The sequence below is a fragment of the Cloeon dipterum genome, chromosome 2, assembly GCF_949628265.1.
Source record: "Cloeon dipterum chromosome 2, ieCloDipt1.1, whole genome shotgun sequence".
In the NCBI taxonomy this organism is placed as follows: Eukaryota; Metazoa; Arthropoda; class Insecta; order Ephemeroptera; family Baetidae; genus Cloeon; species Cloeon dipterum.
The window spans coordinates 17,658,020-17,680,555 of NC_088787.1; the positions used below are offsets into that span (position 1 = coordinate 17,658,020).

At 42.6% G+C, this 22,536-nt stretch overlaps 2 protein-coding genes across 4 annotated transcripts; one reads left to right on the forward strand and one right to left on the reverse strand.

Moving 5' to 3' along the window:
- Positions 1-753: 753 nt before the first annotated feature.
- Positions 754-13,535, forward strand: hyd (E3 ubiquitin-protein ligase hyd). 3 transcript variants are annotated; one of them, XM_065479314.1, is made up of 26 exons: positions 754-1,019; positions 1,310-1,510; positions 1,571-1,802; positions 2,516-2,939; positions 3,290-3,495; positions 3,551-3,831; positions 3,886-4,046; positions 4,448-4,891; positions 4,957-5,219; positions 5,276-5,387; positions 5,442-5,824; positions 5,913-6,399; positions 6,462-7,457; positions 7,550-8,110; positions 8,168-8,410; positions 8,465-8,600; positions 8,660-8,763; positions 9,290-9,549; positions 9,601-9,835; positions 9,887-10,152; positions 10,209-11,345; positions 11,442-11,874; positions 11,940-12,345; positions 12,407-12,554; positions 12,818-13,048; positions 13,107-13,535. In XM_065479314.1, the coding sequence occupies exons 1-26, from the start codon at positions 766-768 to the stop codon at positions 13,317-13,319; spliced, it is 8,817 nt and encodes a 2,938-aa protein (XP_065335386.1). In that variant the 5' UTR covers positions 754-765; the 3' UTR covers positions 13,320-13,535. The 3 variants fall into 3 exon arrangements, with proteins under 3 accessions (XP_065335386.1, XP_065335383.1, XP_065335384.1); XM_065479311.1 differs by having other exon boundaries at positions 755-1,019; positions 8,660-8,814; XM_065479312.1 differs by having other exon boundaries at positions 755-1,019; positions 2,516-2,780; positions 8,660-8,814.
- Positions 13,526-22,474, reverse strand: rod (rough deal). The gene is made up of 37 exons (XM_065479315.1): positions 22,368-22,474; positions 21,778-21,919; positions 21,472-21,710; positions 21,310-21,417; positions 21,031-21,261; positions 20,772-20,968; positions 20,553-20,712; positions 20,086-20,500; positions 19,815-20,032; positions 19,516-19,762; positions 19,324-19,461; positions 19,175-19,264; positions 18,906-19,112; positions 18,710-18,846; positions 18,556-18,658; positions 18,342-18,503; positions 18,233-18,284; positions 18,034-18,178; positions 17,843-17,982; positions 17,556-17,782; positions 17,373-17,507; positions 17,162-17,316; positions 16,947-17,104; positions 16,687-16,893; positions 16,418-16,533; positions 16,243-16,367; positions 16,066-16,190; positions 15,913-16,013; positions 15,608-15,859; positions 15,290-15,458; positions 15,026-15,233; positions 14,681-14,863; positions 14,388-14,625; positions 14,218-14,329; positions 13,975-14,165; positions 13,828-13,914; positions 13,526-13,772 (listed from the first exon to the last, which is right to left on the reverse strand). Exons 2-37 carry the CDS (start codon positions 21,907-21,909, stop codon positions 13,734-13,736), a joined length of 5,949 nt encoding a protein of 1,982 aa, XP_065335387.1. The 5' UTR covers positions 21,910-21,919; positions 22,368-22,474; the 3' UTR covers positions 13,526-13,733.
- Between the last annotated feature and the right edge of the window lie 62 nt (positions 22,475-22,536).

Below are 22,536 nucleotides of genomic sequence, written 5' to 3' on the forward strand. Positions count from 1 at the left end.
GGACCCCTTATGAAAGTGGACAATTTTGGTCTGATTTTCAAAAACTAAAATTTTTCCAGACCATCTTGCCATTTTCTAGCAGCATACCGAATTTCGACTTTATTCGACAAGATTTGTCCCCTAACTCTCCTTTCGAGCTGAGCTTCCCGACACGTGTTGCCGGAGTTAGACATTTTCACCGATTTTCATGAAAAATCATAATTTTTTCGATTGTTTCACATCAACAATGGCTTCGCCGGAAAATTTCAGCCAGAATCGATGTTGCGCTTCACATTTTGTGAGAAAATTTGGGAAAGCCGTAATTTTTGGTGACCTGAAATTCAAAATTTCGCTTTCCTGAAAAATTTAACATTGCAAATCGAAAAAATAACGCTGGATTCGGAATCCCCGTGAAATTTTACCCTGGAAAACCTGTTTGCACGATAGAAAAACGAAGGTTCGTGTCTCGGAAAAATTTAACCTGAGTTTTCCATAAGACACCTTTTTCGCCTGAGCATTTTGCATTGTACCGGCGCAACAATCGACCTGGGAGGGTAGACACCAATTATTGGTCTCTTCCTCCACAGCCAAAGTTTATGCCGCCGTTGGAATTTTTCGGATCGGACTCCGGGTTCTCAAAATAGAGCCCCGGGATCAGTGGTCGTTCATTTCTTGTACACCCTGTATAATGCCTGATTGAGAGACCCCGAGGCTTTTCTCATTTTCGCGCGCTCTTGAGCAGGTTTGACGGAATCACACGACTTCATACGATCGCAGCATACCGAAATGACGGGGAAGGGGCAGAACGAGCGAACAAGCGACAAGAAGCGAGCGCAGACTGGTGGAAAAAGAAAAAAACATGGCTGTGGATCAGTAGGGTGTCTGTTCGGCAGCTCTTTATCACGAAATAATGTTTGTCATCTAAACCAGAAAATAGATAAGTTGACGGACATCCGGCACAGATTATCCAATTCCAATATGTCATCAATTCATTTGGTGGTGCACCCGCTCCCGGGCACTGAGGACCAACTCAACGAAAGGTTCGTAATTGACACCAGGATAAACCTTCCCATGCCATAAATTCGGCGTCCACGTCGGCCAAAACGAATAAAAAATGGCGAGAAACGGACTCCTGCTGGCTGCGGCGGCCAACAAACCTCTGAATGCACCGCTTGTGTGCTGTTTTCAATGGTCCACCATGGGTCAAAGTGCACTCCAGGGAGTCTGTTTTCTCGAATCGGGCGTCCTCCATCTTTTCGCAATGGAGGCATGCGACCAGTGTCACGCTCTCATGGTTCTTTAACACGTCGAAAATGACTGATGTTTTCAGATTGAAGGACGTATCTGAAAAGATGAACCGGTTCGGACAAGCGACGCCCGGCGCCCTCGGCAGCGTCAAGGTCGGCATCATTTCCTGTGCGGTTGGACCTTCTCACGTAGCCTTGCTGCTGGAGGATGGTCGTGTCTGCAGGATTGCCTTCTCCATCATCACAGACCGCCTCGATTTGAGCCGCAATGACCCTGGAAAATCGTTAAGACTATCAATGGACTTCATCCAATTTTGCATAACTTGGCGTCATTCTGTTTGAAGGAACAAGACGAGCGCAAGCAGCAGTGCAAGCCGACAGCTGACCCGGACGAGGTCACGGATTATGCGTTCTGGGCCCCTCAGAGGCACTGGCAGGGGCACAGGAGGCGTCATTATGGCCAGCACTGGCAGCCGATCAGTGGTGCCCTCGGCTTACGTGCCTGAGGAGCTAGTATCGCAAGCCCAGGTTGTTCTCCAAGGCAAAAGCAGGAACCTTATCATCAGGGAACTGCAGGTTAAATTGAGTGTCTTATGTTGATAGTGATGTTTTTGCGTTAACTTGTGGGGTAATTATTAAAGTGGAGGGTGTGTATGTTTCTTGATTTTCTGTAGAAACACCACCAAACCTTAAGACAAGTTACACCACTTCAGCAAAAGAGTCACATTCTATTTTTAGCAGTAGATTATAGAACGTGCTTGTGAAAAAGTGGGTTCCATAATCTTAATAAGCCCATGATGCGAAGCTAAAATTTTCCTGAAAGGAGCTGAGTATTTTACCTTTTTTTCATAATCTTAGATAGGTTGTGTGATTACACTCAATAAGGCAATAGTTTAATTGTAAATTTAGAAAATTTCTGAGATAAAATTAGGTATTTTTTATTATTTACGTGTTTCAAGGCAATAATTTGTTCCTGTTGCGTAACTATTAGCCAAGCTACCTAAGCACACTTGATGAGTGTAATTCAATATTTTGAAAAGAACAATAATAAATGGCTCTGCTCTGTTTGCTAATTTAAATAACAATATTTGTTGCTCTTTTTGTTGTTTTTTCTCGCCATAATACATTCAAAGTCACTTTGTTGGTAGTTAAAACATGTTTCATCATAATTATTAACATATAAAAATAGAGTTTTGCATCGTTCTTTTAACCTTTCAAGTACCGAAATGTCTTAACCTAAACTTTTGCGTGACACGGCTAATAAATCAAAGTATTCTCAATTATTTCAGAGGACAAATTTGGATGTCAATCTGGCTGTAAACAATCTTCTGTCACGAGATGATGACGAAGGTGAAGACGGCGAGGACGGCCAAGACTCTTATGTGCCGGAAGACCTCATGTCTCTGTTGGATGGAAGTATTCATGGAGACCACAACAGCGTCATAATTGATGCAGACTCAATGTTCTCTGAAGACATGTTCAACTACTCCTCGATGCGAGCTCGCAGTGGAGCTCCAGTGGGGCTCAGTAGTCAGTCAAGCAGGCGACCTGCAGGTGAGCGTTCGGGTTCTGCAGCCGCAGATCGCGGTGGTGACCTTTCTGATCGAGACCGAGATAGTTTCTCCCGCTGGAGAGACAGACAATATTTTGGACCTGGCCGCCGCTGGCTTGAATCCGCTCTAAGAGATTCAGGCTGGGCCGACAAAGACACGAGTGAGTTTCTCATTCGCTGTGTGCATGCTTGTTTGTGCTTTGCCTTGGCCCAGAGTTTCAGTTCTGCTTGTTCCTATGCGCTGTTTTTCACCGACAGGGAGAAACTTTCTAAAAGTCTACCTTGTCCTCTAACTGTAGAAACAAATCACCTTTTAATTTGCAGCTTTGCATTTTTAACATTATGACTAGTTGCTTTTGCTTGAGTGATAAGAAATATTTGCAAATTAAATTAAATCACGGGGATAATTGCACATAGAATGGCAATCATGGATATAACAGCCAAAATTTGCGGTTGCTTGAAGTCTTTATAAACAGATTAACCAATATGTAAAAATGTTATCAAATTGCAGCTGAAGTGAAGAAAAAGGAATGCGTCACACAAAGTCCATTGTGGGTGTCAGACGAAGTCGACTACTGGCCTACCAGGGGTGGTGAAATGCCACACCGTTTTTCCATGATTGCTGCTCTCCACTCGGAATTGGTCGCTGTTAATCAGTATACTGGGCAGCTTCATCAGTGGCGATGGGCTGATGCTGAACCCTATAGAAACGTTGAAGTAGGATGTTTAGGTTACCATATTTACTCTAATGCTAACATCATGTTATCTGTAGAGTGGCAAAGATGTTTTTCACCCCAAAGCGACGAGTCTTGCGTTGAATGGCGAGGTCATCTCTCAGATGTCAGCCTGTTCAACCAGGTGCACAGTTGTCACCGATTCTGGCCGAATCGCAAGCTGGATGGATGAAGCTCTAGGACACAGTGTTGCCCTCAGACTGGAACACGCTGCCACTAATTTCCCTGGCGAGCTGCCTGCCGACTACAAAATCAACAATATTTATGTCTGCTCTCTCTGCACTGTGGCTAGGCTTGAAACGGGAGCGTTCTATTGGTGGTTAGTCAAGTCCTCATAATTTATAAATATCTTTCAACATAATTTTTTCGTCAGGGGTGTGTTGCCATTCTATCAAAGAAAGAAGCTCTGGGACAGGCACAGAGCGAAGACCAAAAAGAGCAAGTCATCTGGCTCTTCCTCTCACTCAACAGACATTGTGGCTGGAAGCCAGGTGTGCATGAAAAGTTGCCCAATGTACCAAGCTGGAGCGATTGGTAATTATTGTTACGTAAATTAAGATTGCCACAACAAGTCACACATCATAATACAATCAACGAGTTGCAATTTAATTTGAGAATTTAAAAATCAATTAATTTGTGTATACTTAAATCTCACGTCATTTCAAGCAATATATATATATATATATATATATATATATATATATATATATATATATATATATATATATAATCCATCATAATTTTAAGTATATCAAATCGTGCATTAAATTTAAGTTGTTCTCAACTGGTACATTTTGAGGTTAAAAAAGAGGCTTGTAGTCCAAGGTAATTCAAGGAAAGGGCAACGGGCTGAATAATTGAAATCTAGTCTCTTTTGAAGCAATTAAGAACCTTGCTAGTTCAACACTAATTACCCTTGGCACTTACTATTGCAGGTTTCACTGTAATTGGTGGTGTACCAAAAGTGGGTCAGTTGCTCCACTCTGCTTGGAACTTCAATGAGGTTTGTCGCTTCAAGCTTCTGCCACAGAGTCCACCGCCACAGCCACCACCTTCAAATTCATTGTCTTCTGCACTTGCTGGGGTGATTCCCTCAGGCAGCAGTGGCAGTGGTAAGACTAGTGAAGGCTCCATGGCTTCTCAATTACTAGCCATGGTTAACGCAGCCTCTGGAAATTTCCCTGCCAACAATGGGGCCGCTACCTCTGGGTCGAGTGCTCCCTCCCCCTCTGCAAACACTACTTCAGTGGCCAATTCGCTGCTGCTGCTTGGATCTAAGAGCAGCAAGGAGACTGCTGACCGACTAGATATGCCCCCTCCTCCCTCTCCAGCCTCGTCCACCTGCTCTGACACTGGCAGCATTGCCAGCAACTCTCACAGTAAGAGTTCGTGGTTAACTTGTTTGTGATCATCCTATTACTTACTGGCTTTTTTTGAATTGCAGAGAGGCACAAGAAGATGGCACCAAAAGGCGAGGACAGTGAAAAGAAGGACGAGGAAGAGTGGCCCTTGAAGGATGTAATTTTTGTTGAAGATGTCAAAACAGTGCCTGTTGGCAGAGTTCTGAAAGTTGATGGTGACTTCGCCGCTGTGAAGTTCCCGACCAACGCCACCAGGGAAAAAGATCCTAAAGATGTGGGCTTGACCTCGGAAGAGGCAGGAAATCCCCTTCAAGATTGTAGACTTCTCAGAGTAGATGAGTTACAGGTGAGAGTTCTTAGTTTTCATTGAGGATTGATCGTCTTAATGATTGTGTTCTTCAGGTCATAAAATCTGGAGCAACATCTAGGTCTCCAGATTGTTTCCAGAAGACCCCAAGAAAAATAAACATCCCAGACAGCAACCAGATTTTGGCAGTCGCCATTGACAACCAGAGTAAGTTTTCTTTATTATTTTAGTAGTATCAATTACCAAATTTAAATCTCACAGATATTCATGGCATTGTCCGACTTGGGAACAAATTCAGCTACTCGATCTACAACTTAAGCTCTGGCAGAGTTGAGCAGGAGCATTTGTTTCCAACTGATTTGACCGCCTTCATGGGGCAGGACCCAAGCAACATCAGCCTAACTTGCACTGGTGAAGGTGAAACAGTGCTGCTGCTGAGAGACGGCAACCGCTCCATCTATCCACTAGCAAGAGACTCTCTGGACGCCATCCGCGATCCCCACTGGCTTGACCTGCCTCCCATCAAGTGTTTGGCCGCTGGCCTGCATCCTCTTGCTGGGAGTAATTCAGCTAGCACTGCTGGCGCTTCAAGCAGTGCCTCAAAGACTCAAGTTGCTGTCATGGTGCTTGTGATGGAAAACCAGGTTAGTGAGATGGAAAATCAAATTTTTGATACCAGGTTGATTGGGCATACTTAATTTGTCTAACTATCAATATGTATCTTCCTTTCAGATACTAATGTCTCGAGTATTGAGATGTGACTTGGAAGGTGTGACATCTGCTCTTGACTCTCTGGAACAAGAGTCTAAGTCATCCTCCAGCTCGTCCCAGGCAACTGGTTCTATTATTGTGCAAGAGAGGTGTGATGGAAATCGTAATGTGGTCCATGCTTGTGTTGCCATGTGTGCCCCAACCTCTAACAAAGAAGACTCTACCAGTGAAAGTGGGCCATCTCTGGAGCCCATAAATGTAATCACCAATGCTCTCACTTCAAGCAAGTCTGTAAGCTTGCGAGATATGATGCGTCGTGCTACACGATCAGCCACACTTGGTGAATATCTGCAGGACCCCTCGGCCTCCTCTGGAGCCAACGAAGATCCCATTCCAACACTTAGTTGGCCTCCTGAGACTTTTGAGACAAACAGCGGCGACGAAGATAGCCTAATTGGCTCGCTGTCCTCGCAGCCTAATAAATCTGGACTTGCAGGATCGTCTGCAGGTATGGACGACTTTTTTCTGTTGTAAATGCAGTGGCAATAATTTCATTTGTTTGCGTTTTAGGTGGTGGAAGCACAAATTATATTGTTGACCCAATTGAGAGAAAGAACAACGCTCACTCAATCTTGAAACTGCTGTGCGAAAACGCTGCCCTTGCTCCATACCTGAAGACTCTACTGACAGCTAAAGACGCACAGGGTCACACCCCCTTCATGCTAGCCGTCTCGCAGAGGGCATACCAAGCTGCCCTCACCTTGCTGGACGCTATCCAGCGACTCTCCCGAGACGAAAACGAAATGCTCAGCATGGTGTATCCATCTGGTTCCTCGCCAGACGACAATCCTCTTCACGTGCTCTGCTGCAACGACACATGCAGCTTCACGTGGACTGGTGCTGAACACATAAACCAGGACATATTCGAATGTCGGACCTGCGGGCTCACTGGCTCTCTTTGCTGTTGCACAGAATGCGCTAGGGTTTGCCACAAAGGCCACGACTGCAAGTTGAAGCGCACCTCTCCCACCGCGTATTGCGACTGCTGGGAGAAATGCAAATGCAAGACCTTGATTTCCGGCCACGCACCGTCTAGGAATGATCTTCTAAATCGTCTGGTGGCAGAGTGTAGTGCTCTCGTCAGTATGCCAAATGGACGGGGAGAGTCCATCTTGCTCTTCCTCGCGCAGACCGTAGGCCGTCAGCTTGTAGAACAAAGACAGTTCAATAGAAATGCACGTTCAAGAACAACATCTTCAAGGAAAACTCCCTCCTCAGATGTTGAGCCAGACATGCCTGACCATGACTTGGAGCCCCCAAGATTTAGCAGACGAGCGCTGGAGCGTCTTCTAGGAGACTGGTCTGCCGTGAAAAGCATGATTATGTCGGGAGTAGCCCCTGGTCCAGGCACCTCAGGATCAAATGAAGACCAAACATATTTGACCAGTCAAACAGGCACCACTTTGCTTGACAAGTTCACCCACTGCCTGATTGTTAAATGCTGCAATGAGATGCTTGAATTTTTGCTGACCACCCTCGTCAGAGAGATGAATAATGAACAATCAGGTAATATATTATTTACCATATTAAATCTTAAAAATGTATGTACCATGTTAATTTAAAAATATCATTGATCATATATAAACGTTTATTTTTAGTGAAGGGCAACCAAGCTACACTTGTAGCCCGTCGCTTTGTGCGATCTGTGGCTCGCATCTTCGTTGTGTTCAGCGTGGAAATGGTCCCTACTGGAGGCAAGAAGAGACTAAACACAACCATGTCGCAGCCACTGTCCAAATGCAAGCGCGTTTTCAAGAGTCTCCTCCGTGTTTCCATCGAGGAGTTGTGTGAGACAGCCGACGCGCTGATAGCTCCTGTCAGACTGGGTGTCGCAAAACCTACAGCGCCATTCCATTTGGCCTCCAACCACAATGATGTCATCCAGGGTGGTGAAGAACTCTTCTCTGTTGAGCCCATGCTGCCACACTCTTCCCATGGAATCTCGTCTATCGTTGGCAGCCGCAGTCTCACAGCCTCTGCTGCGGCTCCAGCTTCTGATGTGGTAGCAATGATGGCAGAAGAGCTTGCTGGAGAAGTGTCCACTGATGGCGTGGCAGGTGCGGTTGAAGACGCTGCTGTTTTACAGTCAGGCCAGCGGGAAATGTCGCCCGTAATAGTCACAAGACGACTTGTCACTAGAAACCAGGATATGTTTGAAGGTAAGTTTTAATTGATTACTTAAAATTTTGAATATGTATTAACATGCATCTCTGCAGATAATGAAGGCAGCGAACAAGGAGACTCATCAGAACGAGCAGTGGCTGGAGATGCAGAGGCCAGCGGTGCAGACGAAGTTGGTGGCGGAGAAGGAGAGAGTGACGCTGAATTGGACTTGCTTGCTGAAACAGAGTCAGATTCAGATGACAACCAAAGCCAGCATGAACACCAAGGTTCAAACGCCCAAGCATCTCGAGGAGGAGGTGGTGGCCAGGGCAGCGGAAACTCGGTTGGAGGAGTTGGTTCGTATCCAATTGATGATGTTTGTCAGGGTAATTTGTGGATGAATAACACAGGATCTCTAATTATGTTCCCTGAAGAGGACTCCGGAGACTCAAGCCAACAAGATGATGATGATTCTGACGCTGACACAGAACCTTTGGACGCTGACGAACTCCAGCTAGGCGATGAGCAGCTGGAGAGAAGGGGAGGGTATGTCGAGCAACGCCAGAAATTAACTTCATCTAGACTGAAATTCTCTCTATCCCTAGAACCAGTGGAACGCATGGACAGCGTAGTAATTTGGCTCCACAGTCCATGCAATGGGCTATAAGGTCAAGGGAGTCTGCTCCTAGGTCTGGCGGAACTCGCGTAGGTAATGCCACAACCCTACATAGTAGCTCCACCCGTTCCGGCGCCCGAGTAGGTAATATGATGCGTTCCAAAGCCCACGCTCCCGCAAACCCACACTCATCTGGTGGCGTCTATGACATTTATAAATTTAGCCTTAGCCTTCCATGTGTGATCGGTTGAATTTGGCAAGTGATCGGAATGATTCGGACTTTGAAACTGATGAAAAATCAGATTCAAGTGTAACAACCTTGCCCAGACAATGAGTGAAGTATATTGCAGAATGCAAAGTGTTAGCATGAAAGTGGATTGTAGATGATTGACTGTCAGCGATGGACAAATGTTAGCAAAACATGTAGATACTCCATTCAGTGATACTTAGAATCGGTGAATAAAAGGTTGCATTGACTGAGCGCAGTAAATATTATAAACCAGCGCATATTCCATTGTGTGATAGCTTCTTCAGATTGTTTCCTCTTTACTCCAATCCTGCCCTCCATCGTCCAAATTTAAAGTCGAACAATTTCTGATGTTTCTTTTTACACCTGCAGGAGGAAGCTTGGTTTTCATTGACCCAGGTTCCTTGAGGAGGACAGGCACCACTGGTGCTGCCGTAGCTGCAGCTGCTGCCGCTAGCGTCAGCCAAGAACCATTAACTATGAGCACAACGGCTAGCTGCTTGGCCAGAGCGTTTGGAATAATAGTGCGTCAAGTGTCTGACTTGGTTGCCATGATTCCAGATTACAGGAACAATCCACCGCAGCTCAATCGTTCTGTGGATTTGTCTTCACAAGATGTAATTGCTGTTCAGGTAACTCAACCCAATCATCTACAAGTTTATGTTTTAAATTGTGGGTTGCAGAACTTCATGGAATTTCAACTGAAGCCCACTTGGGACTGGTTATTGACGGTCATGGATGCGACAGAAGCTCAGTTGAGGTTTGGAGCCTCCCTAACCAGCACAAGTGACCCTGCTCATCCATCGCATCCTTTACATGCTCCAATCGTGGGAGCCGCCACCACAAGCAGACCAACGGTCGCTCTCACTGGAGCAAGACCAAGAGTTGTTTTCTCCGATGGACGCAGAGACAGAGAGAGTAAGTTCGTCAAAAATTTGCAAATTTATTTGTAAGTTTTATATTATTTAGCTGCAGATCCGAATGCAACCAGAAGAGAGTTCCTCACCTACTGTCTTTCACTCATGAGGGCACACAACAATGAACACAGAGATAGTCTACCCGTCTTGGATGTGTCTGCCCTGAAGCATGTCGCCTACGTGTTTGACACTCTGATCTACTACATGAGAGCCAGTTCGGGCGATGTCTCACACCAATCGAGCGGAAATAATGCGTCAGGGAACGCTACAGCTGACTCCAGAGAAAACAGTTTCATGGCTGACGCTTGGGATAACCAGGTGAAATTTATTTCCCACGTAATTAAAATTTCTAGATCTCAACTGTTTATTTTCAGGATGAAAACGAGAATGAAGAGAACGACGATGAGCTATCACAACCACCGGTCGCTATGGAGACTGAAAGCATGGAGGATGAATTGCCTTCAACTCCTCTACAACCATCTCAGCAAATGTCGTTTTTGCAAGGCTCTAAAGGGCGCAAGCACCCCTTCTTCCAAAGATCAGAGTCGACACTTTGTCTTGGCTGCCCACCGCCTGACCCGTTTGATAGTCCCATTGCTGATGCAATGCCGTTGGCTGAGCAGCCGCAGCTCTTGCAGCCAAACGCGAGGCGAGAGGATCTCTTTGGCATTCCTCGCCAGTCGATCATTGTGCCATCGAGCAGCTCTAGCCTGCCTGGCACCTACAACCCTCTGGAGAAGCTCCCAACCAGACTAGGACTGTCAGCCCGTTCAAGCGCAGATCCCTCTTCAAACAAGCAAAGCGAGCCTAAGGAAGAGGCCATGGAGACTGACGGTGACAATAGCCACATTGAGAGAGCGCCTATCATAGTGTCACCCCGTAAATCCACCGACGAAGTCAGCCGCTCTCCCACGAAAAGTGTCATTGTCAGAGTCGGTCCTACCAGGGACACCCCTGACGTGCTAGTAGTTCCAACTGAGCCACTTAGGTCCGAGGCGGAATCTGCAGGAGCTAATGTTACGGTGGAAACGAGCCCTCCTGTAGAAGTGTTGCAACGGCCGCAGCCCAGTTTGAGCCACTCAGTGTCGCATGATTTGCTATTGGGTAGATGGCGACTGTCCCTTGATCTCTTCGGCAGAGTATTCATGGAAGATGTCGGTCTCGAACCAGGCTCTGTTGTCTCTGAGCTGGGTGGTTTTCCCGTGAAGGAGGCTAAGTTCCGGCGAGAAATGGAAAAGGTGCGCAACGCCCAACAAAGAGATCTGGTGCTCAATAAGATGGAGCGCGTTCGCGGCCAGCTTGTTCTGATGACTTTCAAGGAATTCAACACACAGTTCAACAACTACAACCGCCGCAGCAATGGCGCGCAGCCTCCGCTTGCTGTTAATAGGGTGAAAGTTACCTTTAGAGACGAACCTGGAGAGGGTTCTGGAGTGGCCAGAAGCTATTACACAGCTCTTGCCGAGGCTTTGCTTAGCACTGACAAATTGCCAAACCTTGAAACGGCTCAGGTGAATATAAGTTTGAAGTTCCTGTATAATTTCTTTGAATTTAAATATCATTTAATGAATTTTTTTACAAAGTTAACGGGACGCGTTTTCTCTCAGGTCGGCTCGAAGTATCCTCAGTACAATGTCCTCAACCGTTTGCGTCCCCGCGAATCGGGGCGAAGAAATGCTCTTCCTCGCTCAACAGCAAGCCCTAGGTGCAGGGAGATGAGACGTACACTATCCGCTGATGCCAGACCCTTTTACCCCTCTGGAGGAAGCAGCAGCGACGCTCAGCTGCAACATCTGGCCCCGCCTGGCGGCAGCAACGACCACCTCACTCCTCACCAGCAGCAGCTTGGCGAGCGGCTCTACTATAAAGTCCACGGCCTGCGACCCCACTTAGCTAGCAAAGTCACTGGAATGCTTCTCGAGTTGAGTCCTTCTCACCTACTCGTGCTACTCGCGTCAGAGGACGCCTTAAGGGCCAAGGTCGAAGAAGCTGTCGAACTGGTAGCTAACTCCTCTGACATGGCCTCTGAAGCATTATTAGGTAAAGTTAACTTTTATCCAATTATTGCTCGTCTATAGTGCTAATGTAACTGTTCCTCTGCTCAGATCTTGACGTGTTCAGTCTCTCTGAGCGTAGCAAGCGAGGATCTCAAAGCGCTCGCGCAGCTGACTCTGAGGAAGCCATGGAGGAGTCTCCTGAGGACAATGCCCCGCTGTTCTACTCCCCTGGAAAGCGTGGTTTTTACTCTCCCAGACAAGGAAAGGCGACCCCTGAGCGACTCAATGCGTTCCGCAACGTTGGCAGACTTGTCGGTCTCTGCTTACTCCAAAATGAGCTTTGCCCGATATTTTTCAACCGCCATGTCATCAAATACATATTAGGCCGGCAAATCCGTTTTCATGACCTCGCCTTTTTTGATCCTGTGATTTACGAAAGTCTCCGACAATTAGTTGTGGATGCAGAGTCCAAGGACAACGGCACATTCTTCAACTCTCTTGACCTCACCTTTAGGTAACAGCAAATTAAATACCCTGCCTACTTTTATAAATATTAAACTTCATTTTTGTTTCAGCATTGATCTGTGTCCTGAAGAAGGTGGCGGCTCTGCTGACCTCATTCCTGGCGGCCGAGACATCGAAGTGAACGCAACTAATGTTTACGATTATGTGAGACGCTATGCTGAATTCAGAATGCTGCGAGCACAAGAAAAGGCTCTTGAGGTTTGTGAAATCTAATATTTTTCACGTACTTGCAGTTATTTTAAATGTGGGTCTTGCTCATTGTGTGTCCCAATAAAAAATAGCATGCAACATTAATCAAGGGGTGATACCAGAGTATTAAACTTGTGTTTTCTGCTCAGGACACTGACCTACAATTATCTCACTTGGTATTAAATATGCACTGCAGAAAACTATTTTCTGATACTTCAAGCAAATTAAGTTGTTTGCAATTCATTTAATTGTATTCCACGTTTATATTTTAGGAACTTCGGACTGGAGTCTTTGACGTCCTGCCAGCTGGATCCTTGGACAACCTCACCGCAGAGGATTTCAGACTGCTACTGAACGGAGTGGGCGACATAAACGTGTCTACCCTTATCTCGTATACAAGCTTCAACGACGAGTCTGGCGAAGATAGTGACCGGCTTGTGCGTTTTAAACGCTGGCTGTGGGCTATTGTAGAGAGAATGACTCACAATGAGCGCCAAGATTTGGTCAGAATCAATGAAATGCTTTGAATGATAGTTACTAAATTATTGCTTTGTTGCCCAGGTTTACTTCTGGACAGGTTCACCCGCTCTACCAGCGTCAGAGGAGGGTTTCCAGCCGATGCCGAGTGTGACCATCCGACCTGCCGACGACACGCACCTACCTACAGCCAACACCTGCATCTCCAGGCTCTACATTCCCCTCTACAGTAGTCGGGCCGTGCTCCGGCACAAGCTGCTCTTGGCAATCAAGACAAAAAACTTTGGTTTTGTCTAGAACATGCCCCCCTCTAACTGGACTCAGCAGGCCCACTGCAATGTTTTCTGTTAACTACGTGCATATGGCGCATCTCTCGACAGTTTTATATTAATTAGTCCAATTCCTCGTTTCTAAATTATTTTCATTAGTGAACACATTGTATTAGAAACCCGAGGTTCCGATTATCTGTTAGTGAGTAATGTTTGAATAAATAAAATGAATGATGAAATGAAAGTCAATATTTTATTAGTTTTATCAACAATCGGCGCATTTAAGCTCATATTTTCTTGGCACTTAGTAGAATAAAAAATAAATGAGATTACGTTCCACTTAATGAAAATGATAATTTAATATATTTACTATTTAACTATAGCTCCACTTCCAGCTCGGAAAAAAATTCTAATATTAAGTGAAGTTTTCGCCCTAGAAGAGTTAGTTCTCATTTGCTGTTGGTTTGATCATACTTCTCACCTGCAAATTTATTAGTTGACTGAGTGCTAGCCTCAAAATATACCTAAATATTTACTCTTAGTACAGGAAAGCCCATCATGTCATCCTCAAGTTTGGCCAGCCGTATTTCCAACTCCGCAAGGTCTACAGACTTGAGAATTTCCTGCATTTTAAATAAAAGTAAAATTAATGCAGGTATCAGCAAGACTAAAGCCTTTGTTACCTGAATCAGCCTCTTTGATTGCTGCGGAGGCAGGTAAGGTATCAGCACTGCGGCCAATTCTGGTCTTTGTTTTGTGAGACTGAGGTTGAAAATATTTTGTATGTCAATGTGGCATGAGATAGGACACTTTTGCAGAAGAATCAAGTTTTGCTTGCACAAGTTGAACTGCTCAGGAGTCATTGGAGAATCAGCTGTAACAACAATATGTATACACGATGTTAGTAAAATTATATTTGAATATACCTTTGGAAAAAGGCGCTGCGATTGAGAAATTCCAAGCCCTAATGAAGGGCTGTAGGTGGAACAAGTTTACAAATGAATTCATCTTTGGCATCAACTCCAACAGCTCTTTCTCCTAATGCAACAAAGTGAAATTTGAGTATATTTATATACAAAATTAACAATAAAAATACCATTTTCAAGTGGATCATTTTAGTGAGCAGGTTCTGCCAGAGGCTACTGTTGAGTATTTCATAAGAGACTGCAACTCTTGATATCAACATCAGTGCTCTGGGATTAGACGAATGGTTGTGCCACAAGCCATCTACAAAGGCCTTTTTGTCTGTGCCTTTGAAATGAGTGACTGAGATTCCAACTTGGCCTTGTATCATCTCAAGTTCGCTCAAGAAGTAGAGGATCCTCATATGTTCGCTAGAATGGCAAAGTTGAGGTGCAAACAATTCGCTTAGGACTGTTCAGTACTTACTCAATGTCTGTTTCAGGCATGGCAGTACCTTCTGAAATGGTACTTAGCGGAGCCAATCCAAGCAGAAGGCGCCATGCTTTCAAGCGAACGCTGTTGCTGCACGGTATATTGTCATTGTTTATTATACTGATCAAAAAGTCCAAATTAGACATCCGATCACCAGCTTCCAACATGTATTGAGCTCTGAAAGTAATTAAAAATGATTTTGAGAACCTTCAATTTGTTACTTTGTCCAAAGGTTTTGGTATAAATTTCCACTGATTCAGGAATATTTAATAATTATCAATGGTCAGATGACACTTTTGATTTTGTATAAATTCAATGGAATTCTGGTAGGACACTCACTTCAGTAAATTGGTGTTAGACTCCAGAGTATTGGAAACAGATTCTTTGTTGTACTGCTGCCAGGCTTTCGTAATATCAACAAACGACTCATCAAGAGAGTCAGTGTAGGATGATTCAGAAAACAAGAGGTTGCTCAAAATGTTAAATCGAATTTGCACAATGTCCAGGGAAGTGATGTGCGCAATATTTCCAACAGCACTGTGAATATCTAAAAGATACATCAATACAAAATAAATTTTAAAAATAGGTGAAATTTAAACATACCTGGATAGCTCCCAACACCTCCACACACCCTTTCAATGATAGAGGCGTCTCTATACAGGGCTTCGATCAACTCTTCAGGTCGACTGGCCAGCTCTAGATACTGCTGCTGAGCTAAGTTGTATGCATGCAAAGCGTGAACCACACAGTATAATGTCAGCTTGCTTGAAACCTGTTGGTCATAAATAGTATTGATATTTGTCTGCACAAATACAGTCATCGTGATTTTAATTAATTATTTGAACCTTTTAGAAAGTAAGAAGAAAACAATAAGGAACTTTTAGATTTCCTTTTAATTTTCAAGATTATTAAAAAAATAACCTTGTGTTCCAAGTTGACTGATGCATCTGGCCCCCTTTCTTCTTCTGCAGCAAGCAGCTTTTGATGGCAAAGGTCCATTAGCGAAATTCTGTCCTGACCCAAAGGGATTCTCTTGCAGGCGTAGTCCAAAATCGCAGCTGCAGCTGGTAAATCCTTCATGTGGCCAGCACATTCACTGACTTCTTCAACTAACTTTTCGCTTGATCTTAAGTTCCACTCAGACAAGTCACCGAGACGTACTTCATCTGTAATCTGAAGTCGTATAATTAGTAACACGGGTTTGGAATATTTAAAGTGATCTGTACCGAGTTCTTTATGGCCGAAATGCAGATCTCATCAGCATCAAGGTTGAGAGCGGTTGGTGCCTTCAGCCAAATCATGTAGTTGTTTAAGGTAACTTCAGACTCTGAAAATAATGATATTTACATATGAACAAATTGTGGATTTATTCAACTCACTGATGATATTCAGAACATCATTCATGAATGAAGGGAAGGGAAGGCGATAGTTGGCTAATTCAGGAAGAACAGTTTCATCTGGATTGGCGCTCAACCATCTGTCAATTTCAGCTCCTCTAGGTGTGCTAAAATGCAAATTTTGTAATTACTTCTTTATTCAAAGATTTCCTTACTCACACAGAACGTTTGTAAGGCTCAAGGAAGGTGAGAATATCTGACTGGATGCTTGAAAATTGAGGACCAATGATGCACTTCTTCAAGGTCAGCAGACACCCAAACATTTCATAATGGTAGGGATTCAGCTAAATATTAAGATTCAAATATTGCTGACGAAAATAGCCTAATGTCTTACTTTGTCCCAAATGTTGTCCACTTTGTCCCCAAACACTTTGAAATACTTGGGATGCAGTTGTCGAACCAGCCGAATGACTCTTTTCTCAAACTCTTTATCTTTCATAACTACTAACTCTGAAATTAAAATATGAAGAATTGCACTGATTGAGTTTTGCTCTTTTAAAACAGCAGAGCTCTTTTAATATATATTATATATGTATTCAAATTTCAAGTGTTAAGAAATCAAGTAAGAAACTTAAATTATAAAGTGTATTTAATTATATTTACGTTCTTGTCCACATTGGGATTTCTTGAGTTCCAAGTTGGGCTTCCAGTTGAGAATCATTGACTCAACCAACCTGATGATCTCGACATTCACCTCGAGGCCAAAGTCTTTGCAAAACTTGGCCAAAGTTGAAAGTGGTTCATATGGCTTTTGAAGCATTATTTTCATCAAGGTGTTTTCCTGATCAGTGAAATGTTGACTCATAATTCCTGCAATATTCTCATATTTATTTTCAATTTTAATAAAATAAAAAAAATACTACCCCTTGGTGAAAGTCCCAACTTTTTCAATTTTTTCCCCCAGCAAGACAGCATGAGTAAGTTAGCAAGCTTGGGAATGTGTTCTCGGTTCTGAAGGATTGAGGAGTAATCAATTCCAAGTTGAGCGATGCGGAACAGGTGGTTGCAGTCATTCCTGACTCTGATTTTATTAGATTAGGTTATAATTAATTGATAAAAGAAAAGTATTATTCAAAACCTTGCGATCGAAGTCTCCAACCAGTTGAGAGCATCAGGAAGATCAAAAGTTAGGAGTAACTCCAAAGCCAGAGTTAAGTCAGCCTTACGATCTTGTAAAACTTTGCTCAAAAGAGATTGAATGAGGGATTTCTTCGAATTTTTGAGCACGTTTGCCTGCAACACACAATGACCTGGTAAGAGGAGTTTTAATAACTTGATAAACAACTTACAATTTCTGGGTCCTTAGAATTCTTGCAAAGGTACTTGCAGATGAGGCAGAATGCCAAGAGGTCGCAACGATCAACTTGAAGTTTCTCTAAATGTGAAAAAACCCTCTCAGTGTTCTCTGGATTTCCACTGGCGAGCTGTAAGGAAAGTTATAGAAATGACTAAGAGTGTAATCAATCACTAACTTGACTATCTGCTCTTTGAATGATGTTGAGAGTTTCGGAGCTAGATTTCACATTCACTGGAGAGTCATCAAACACTGGAGAAAACGACCAAGAAACAAATGGGTCCTTGGTTGACATCATTTCTCCTAAACCAAATTCTTCAAGAGTAGTTTCCAAGCTGCTATGTTTCATTAGATCTGCCATATTTGAAAGTTTGGTTGCTTTTTCCAGCAGAGTTGTGATACAACCTAAAAAAATCAACGAAAATTGTCATTATATATTTAATTTTAAATATATTTAGTCCATACCAGTTGGACAAAGGAGCGTTGAGCGCCCAACGATCAGTTGGGTTAGTTCAATGATTTCCAGGTTTGTGGCAGGAATGTTTTCAACTAAATCAAGGACCATGTCTACCTCCTTAATGGTAATCGGATCTTGCAAGGAATCCCTATTGAACCATTCTAAATTAAGTGTTTCAAAACTATTAAACACTACATACGTGAGAATGGCTTCTAAAAATTTCACACTCTTAAGAGACCAGTTGTTTTTAGCAAACATCAAAGCTATTTCAGAGCTTGATTGCTCTGCTAGCTTTCCTACAGCACAAGCACGCTTCCATGATTCCATGATAGCAATTTCATCTCCTGTTTCGGTCAGCATGATTTTAAAGAATTCAGAAAAATAGACATTTAACAAACCCTTGGAATTTTCATGGAATGCCTCCCTGGTTGATGCGACGTTGATTTTGGTCTAAATTAAGAGTGAATTTAATTTAGAGGAAATTAGTATCAAAGTTATAAATCTCACTAGAGCACGTATACGGTTTTGCAGCGATTCGATCCTTTTGTGAAGTTCACGAACTTCAACTTGAAGTTGAATTTTGCCCATTTTACTCTTCCACAAATCTTTTAAACAATCTTCCACAATTGTCAGAAAGGCCGCAATATCCACTGCTTCATCCACCATTTCCTAAAAACGTTATGTTTAATATAAATATGCTACACGTTATTTGTGAACTCACAAAAAAAATGTAGGACTCTACTTTGCACATCATCATTTCGCAAACAGGCTCTCTTTCCTCACAACAGAGCGATTCCAAATACTTTGTTGCTTCTCCCATTTTGCTGCAATTATTTTTATTAAGTATCAGAAATAAATGTGTTTTGTCAGCTTACAAGTAATCCAGGAGATGGACAATGTAGAAGGTGTGAACATCTAATCGAGAGCCTGATCTAATGGTGGAAATTACAAACGCATCCTCGAGCATGCTAGGTTGCTGATGGAAGAAAATTGCTCGGAAAGCATAGATGATCTGCAAAGAAGTACACGAATAAGAATGAATAAATAATTATCAAAGCTTGAATAAATTACATCCAGGGAATGCTCTCCCTCGTCCAGCAATGGAAGCAAGTCATATTTGTCCAGAACTACTTTGATGCCAGCCAAATGTCTTTGTTTCTTCACTACAGCACCCATCTCCATAGAAAGGTTTTCAGCGTGAACAGCAAAGGCGTTGATGGTCTTGCTCCAAGGTACAGGACATTCTTGCAGCACTCTCTCAACACAGCTTGCAGTTTTCTAAAATAGGATTAAATGCAGTTAATAAACTCCTTTTATAATTAACTTCTTCAAAAGAGTACCTCTTGGCTTGTGAGGAACTCAATCAAAGCTATTATTTTTTCCTCCCAGATAGCTGAGTCAAATATTTTGGAGCCAGCGTAGACATGCATCTATTTTAGTAAAGATAGAGTTTATTACATGAACAGTTTCCAATTTTTTTAAAACATGCTTCTACAAATGTAGATATGACTTCCTCAGGATCAACATTACTATTAGGAATCAGTGTCTTAAAGTTGCTAAAGAGTTCTGGAAATTTATTTGAGTGTATTTTCTTCAGCAGTGTGTGGATGCCTTCGATGGTTGAAAGCTGTAACAAATACTACGATAGGGAATTTATTAAACAGAAGACAGCAGCTTTTACTTGAGCGTATTCTTCCAAATTCATTGTGACTGCTAATTTTTCCTTGAACAAACTTAAATCTGAGAGAGCCTTGTGCATGATGTAAAGCTCTTTAGTTGGCGACTCAGGCAAAGAACGCTGATTCTGCCACTCTTTAAGCCATCCAGAAGGCTCGTAGAAACTCTTTGGCTCAACCACAGCAATTGCCTTTTGGCAGAACTTCAGAGCTTCAGAGGGCCAATTTTTAGAGGGTTTGTATGCACACAAACTAAAGAACCAATCTGAGCATAACGATTATAAAATTATGTTTTAGTCATTACCTAACTCTTTTGCACAAAATTTTTGCAACAGCATGTAGAATTTGCGGCATGTGCTGTAGCACGCTAGGGACAAAGACTTCAAACCAGGCAATAGCAAGTGCCAAGTCAGTTTTGGTGGAAATGACGTTAAGAACATCTGGAATGGTTTCTGATGTGAGGCACTGCAAAAGCTCTTGCTCATTCTGACGCCACAATATTCCAGCGTGAACGCTGTTGCCCTTTAAAGATAGTTCTAATTAATGCAAATTACTTTACTCAATAAATTACTTACCTGAGTTAAGAAACCTATCAGAATTCCCAGTAAGTTCCCATCGTAGAAGTCCAGCCAATTTTGCTGGTCATCAGCGAGTAGACAGAATGTCTCAAGCCTTCTTGCAGCTTGATAGAGTTGCTTCTGCAAATCAAGGCTGCAGTCCAAATTAGAGATTTTCTCAAGAGCAAATTGTAACAACTCCATGGTGTCAGAATGGGAGTTCATTTTCGCTCTGAGGCAACATTCAGCAACAAAAGGAGCATCATCTATCTTCTTCAGGGCATTCATTAACTTAGGAAACGTGTCATCTTTCACCACATTATTGACGAGATGAGTGACCTCTGCCTTGTGCACAAGCTGCAAGTCAAGCTTGTACTTCGATGCAAAAGTGAGTGCTTCAGAAAACTTTGTCTGACGAAGAAGTCTATTCATACTGCATAAAAATAAGGTAAAAATTCCATAAGCTGAGATATATTAAGTCGTACTGGAAATCTGGCCGACTTTTTGCTATGGTCCTCAGCAATAACTGTTTTTTATGCTCTTCTCTGGCGTCTCTTTCCAAAAACATCACATCATCAGAGAGACCGCTGTGATCTACAAGATGCACTCCTTGGCCAACGCTAAATGAGTATACCTCTCTGAATCCTAAAAGATTTATTTGTTATATGATTAAATATTAAGCTAGATAAATCAATACTTAATACCATTTGTTTCAATCATAGTTATTGATGATGACTTTTCCAAACTTGACAGCACAAGAATTTTCTCAGAGCTGGTCTCAGTGCTTGAGATTAGAGTAAGTTCGTGGACCAAACCAGATATTTCTAGCACGTTGAAGGAAATCAATGTTTGAGGACACATCATTGATATGCAACCGTTTCGGAATAGCGCTAATAAGCAGCTGAAATGAGTTACAACATTATTGAAATAGATTTGATTACTATAATTAGACCAATGTTTTACTCCGAGTCAGGACAGAAGCATAAACTTTTGATGGACATGTTTTCATCAATTATAGGGAATGTGGAGATATCTTCAAAAGAGTCAGTCGAGTAAAGGACAACTTTGGAGCCGCCAAGAGCTATGTTGAGATTTCCAGAGGGGGAAGCAATCAAGGAGGCACAGGAGACATTGTCCATCTCATTGGTTTGCACAATTTTAACATCAACAGTTGCATGTTCTGAAATTGTGATGCTGCAAAAGAAACAAAGTAATTTCCAAAACAAAGGTGAAAATCCATACTTAACAATGGTCCCATTGGTTGTGACCACCAAAACTCGGTTGCATTCATCCTTGGAGCAACAAATCGAGCAGAATGTTTTCAGTTTATTGACTGCAACGTCAATGGTTCTAGAATAAATTTTTTAAAAATAACTTCACTCCAAAAAGATTTTAGTATCGCACTCTGAAAATATCTGCGTCGCTGATGCTATCTCATATATTAACAGAAATCCGTTTGTCAGGGCAGCAATCAAGTATTTCCCATCCTCAGTACAGCCAACACAGTCTACATTTTCATCAAGTCCCAAGGTTTCAACCGATGTTTCATTCGCAAAATTAATTATATATATTTTGGAATTGATGGCAATTGCTGTCGATAAAGGGCCTGCAACGCTGTTGACTTGAAACAATATGTCTCCATCCTAAAATAAAGAGTGCACACATTCCATTCTTGGAATAACCTGCAAAATTGATCGATTTTTCACATACTTCACTATCTATTCCAAAAGAGGCGAGTGAGTGGCATTCAAATACACCACCACTTATTTCAGCAACTTGTCTCTTGCCAAAGTGTTTTGTTTCATCATCAGAGTTGAAGTCTGCGTTCACTTCTTCCGACATCTTGGTGTCTCTGGAAAATACATGTAACATAAATTATGTATGTTCATACATATTTAGTTTAAATATGGCTATTATTTATTTGTTACAAGCTCACGATCTCTTTTGATAACCTTTAGACCTGCTCTGAGAATAATACATACATACATAATTCTACAGTTTGGAAACGTTCGACTACATAACAGCCAATTTTGTTGCAAAATACGCCGCTCGCATAAATACTTGCACATAATTATTTATAAAATTACATCATATATCTTATTTCACTTGGTAATTAATTGAGTTTTCACAGCCCGACCTGTAAAATTCCGAAAACTCTGTTGCCTCTGTTGGTCCTCATTTATACAAATCGCAAACTTGTGCTCCAAAAGCACGTCAGAGAATGTAGGAAATAAGACAAAAACGAAATCAACAATCATGTTCATATTTTCCAATCCGATTTATGTAAGTCATAGACATACCTTTCTTCATAGTACGAAAATAAAACGAATTTAAACTCTGTCAATGTCACCTGTCAGGAAAACAGACTATGAATTCGATGCAGCTGTGAAATGCGCGCTAAAACATCACCTGACCAATCAGCGATGACCAGACGACCGAGGCCCATTGTCCAACCAATCACATGGATCC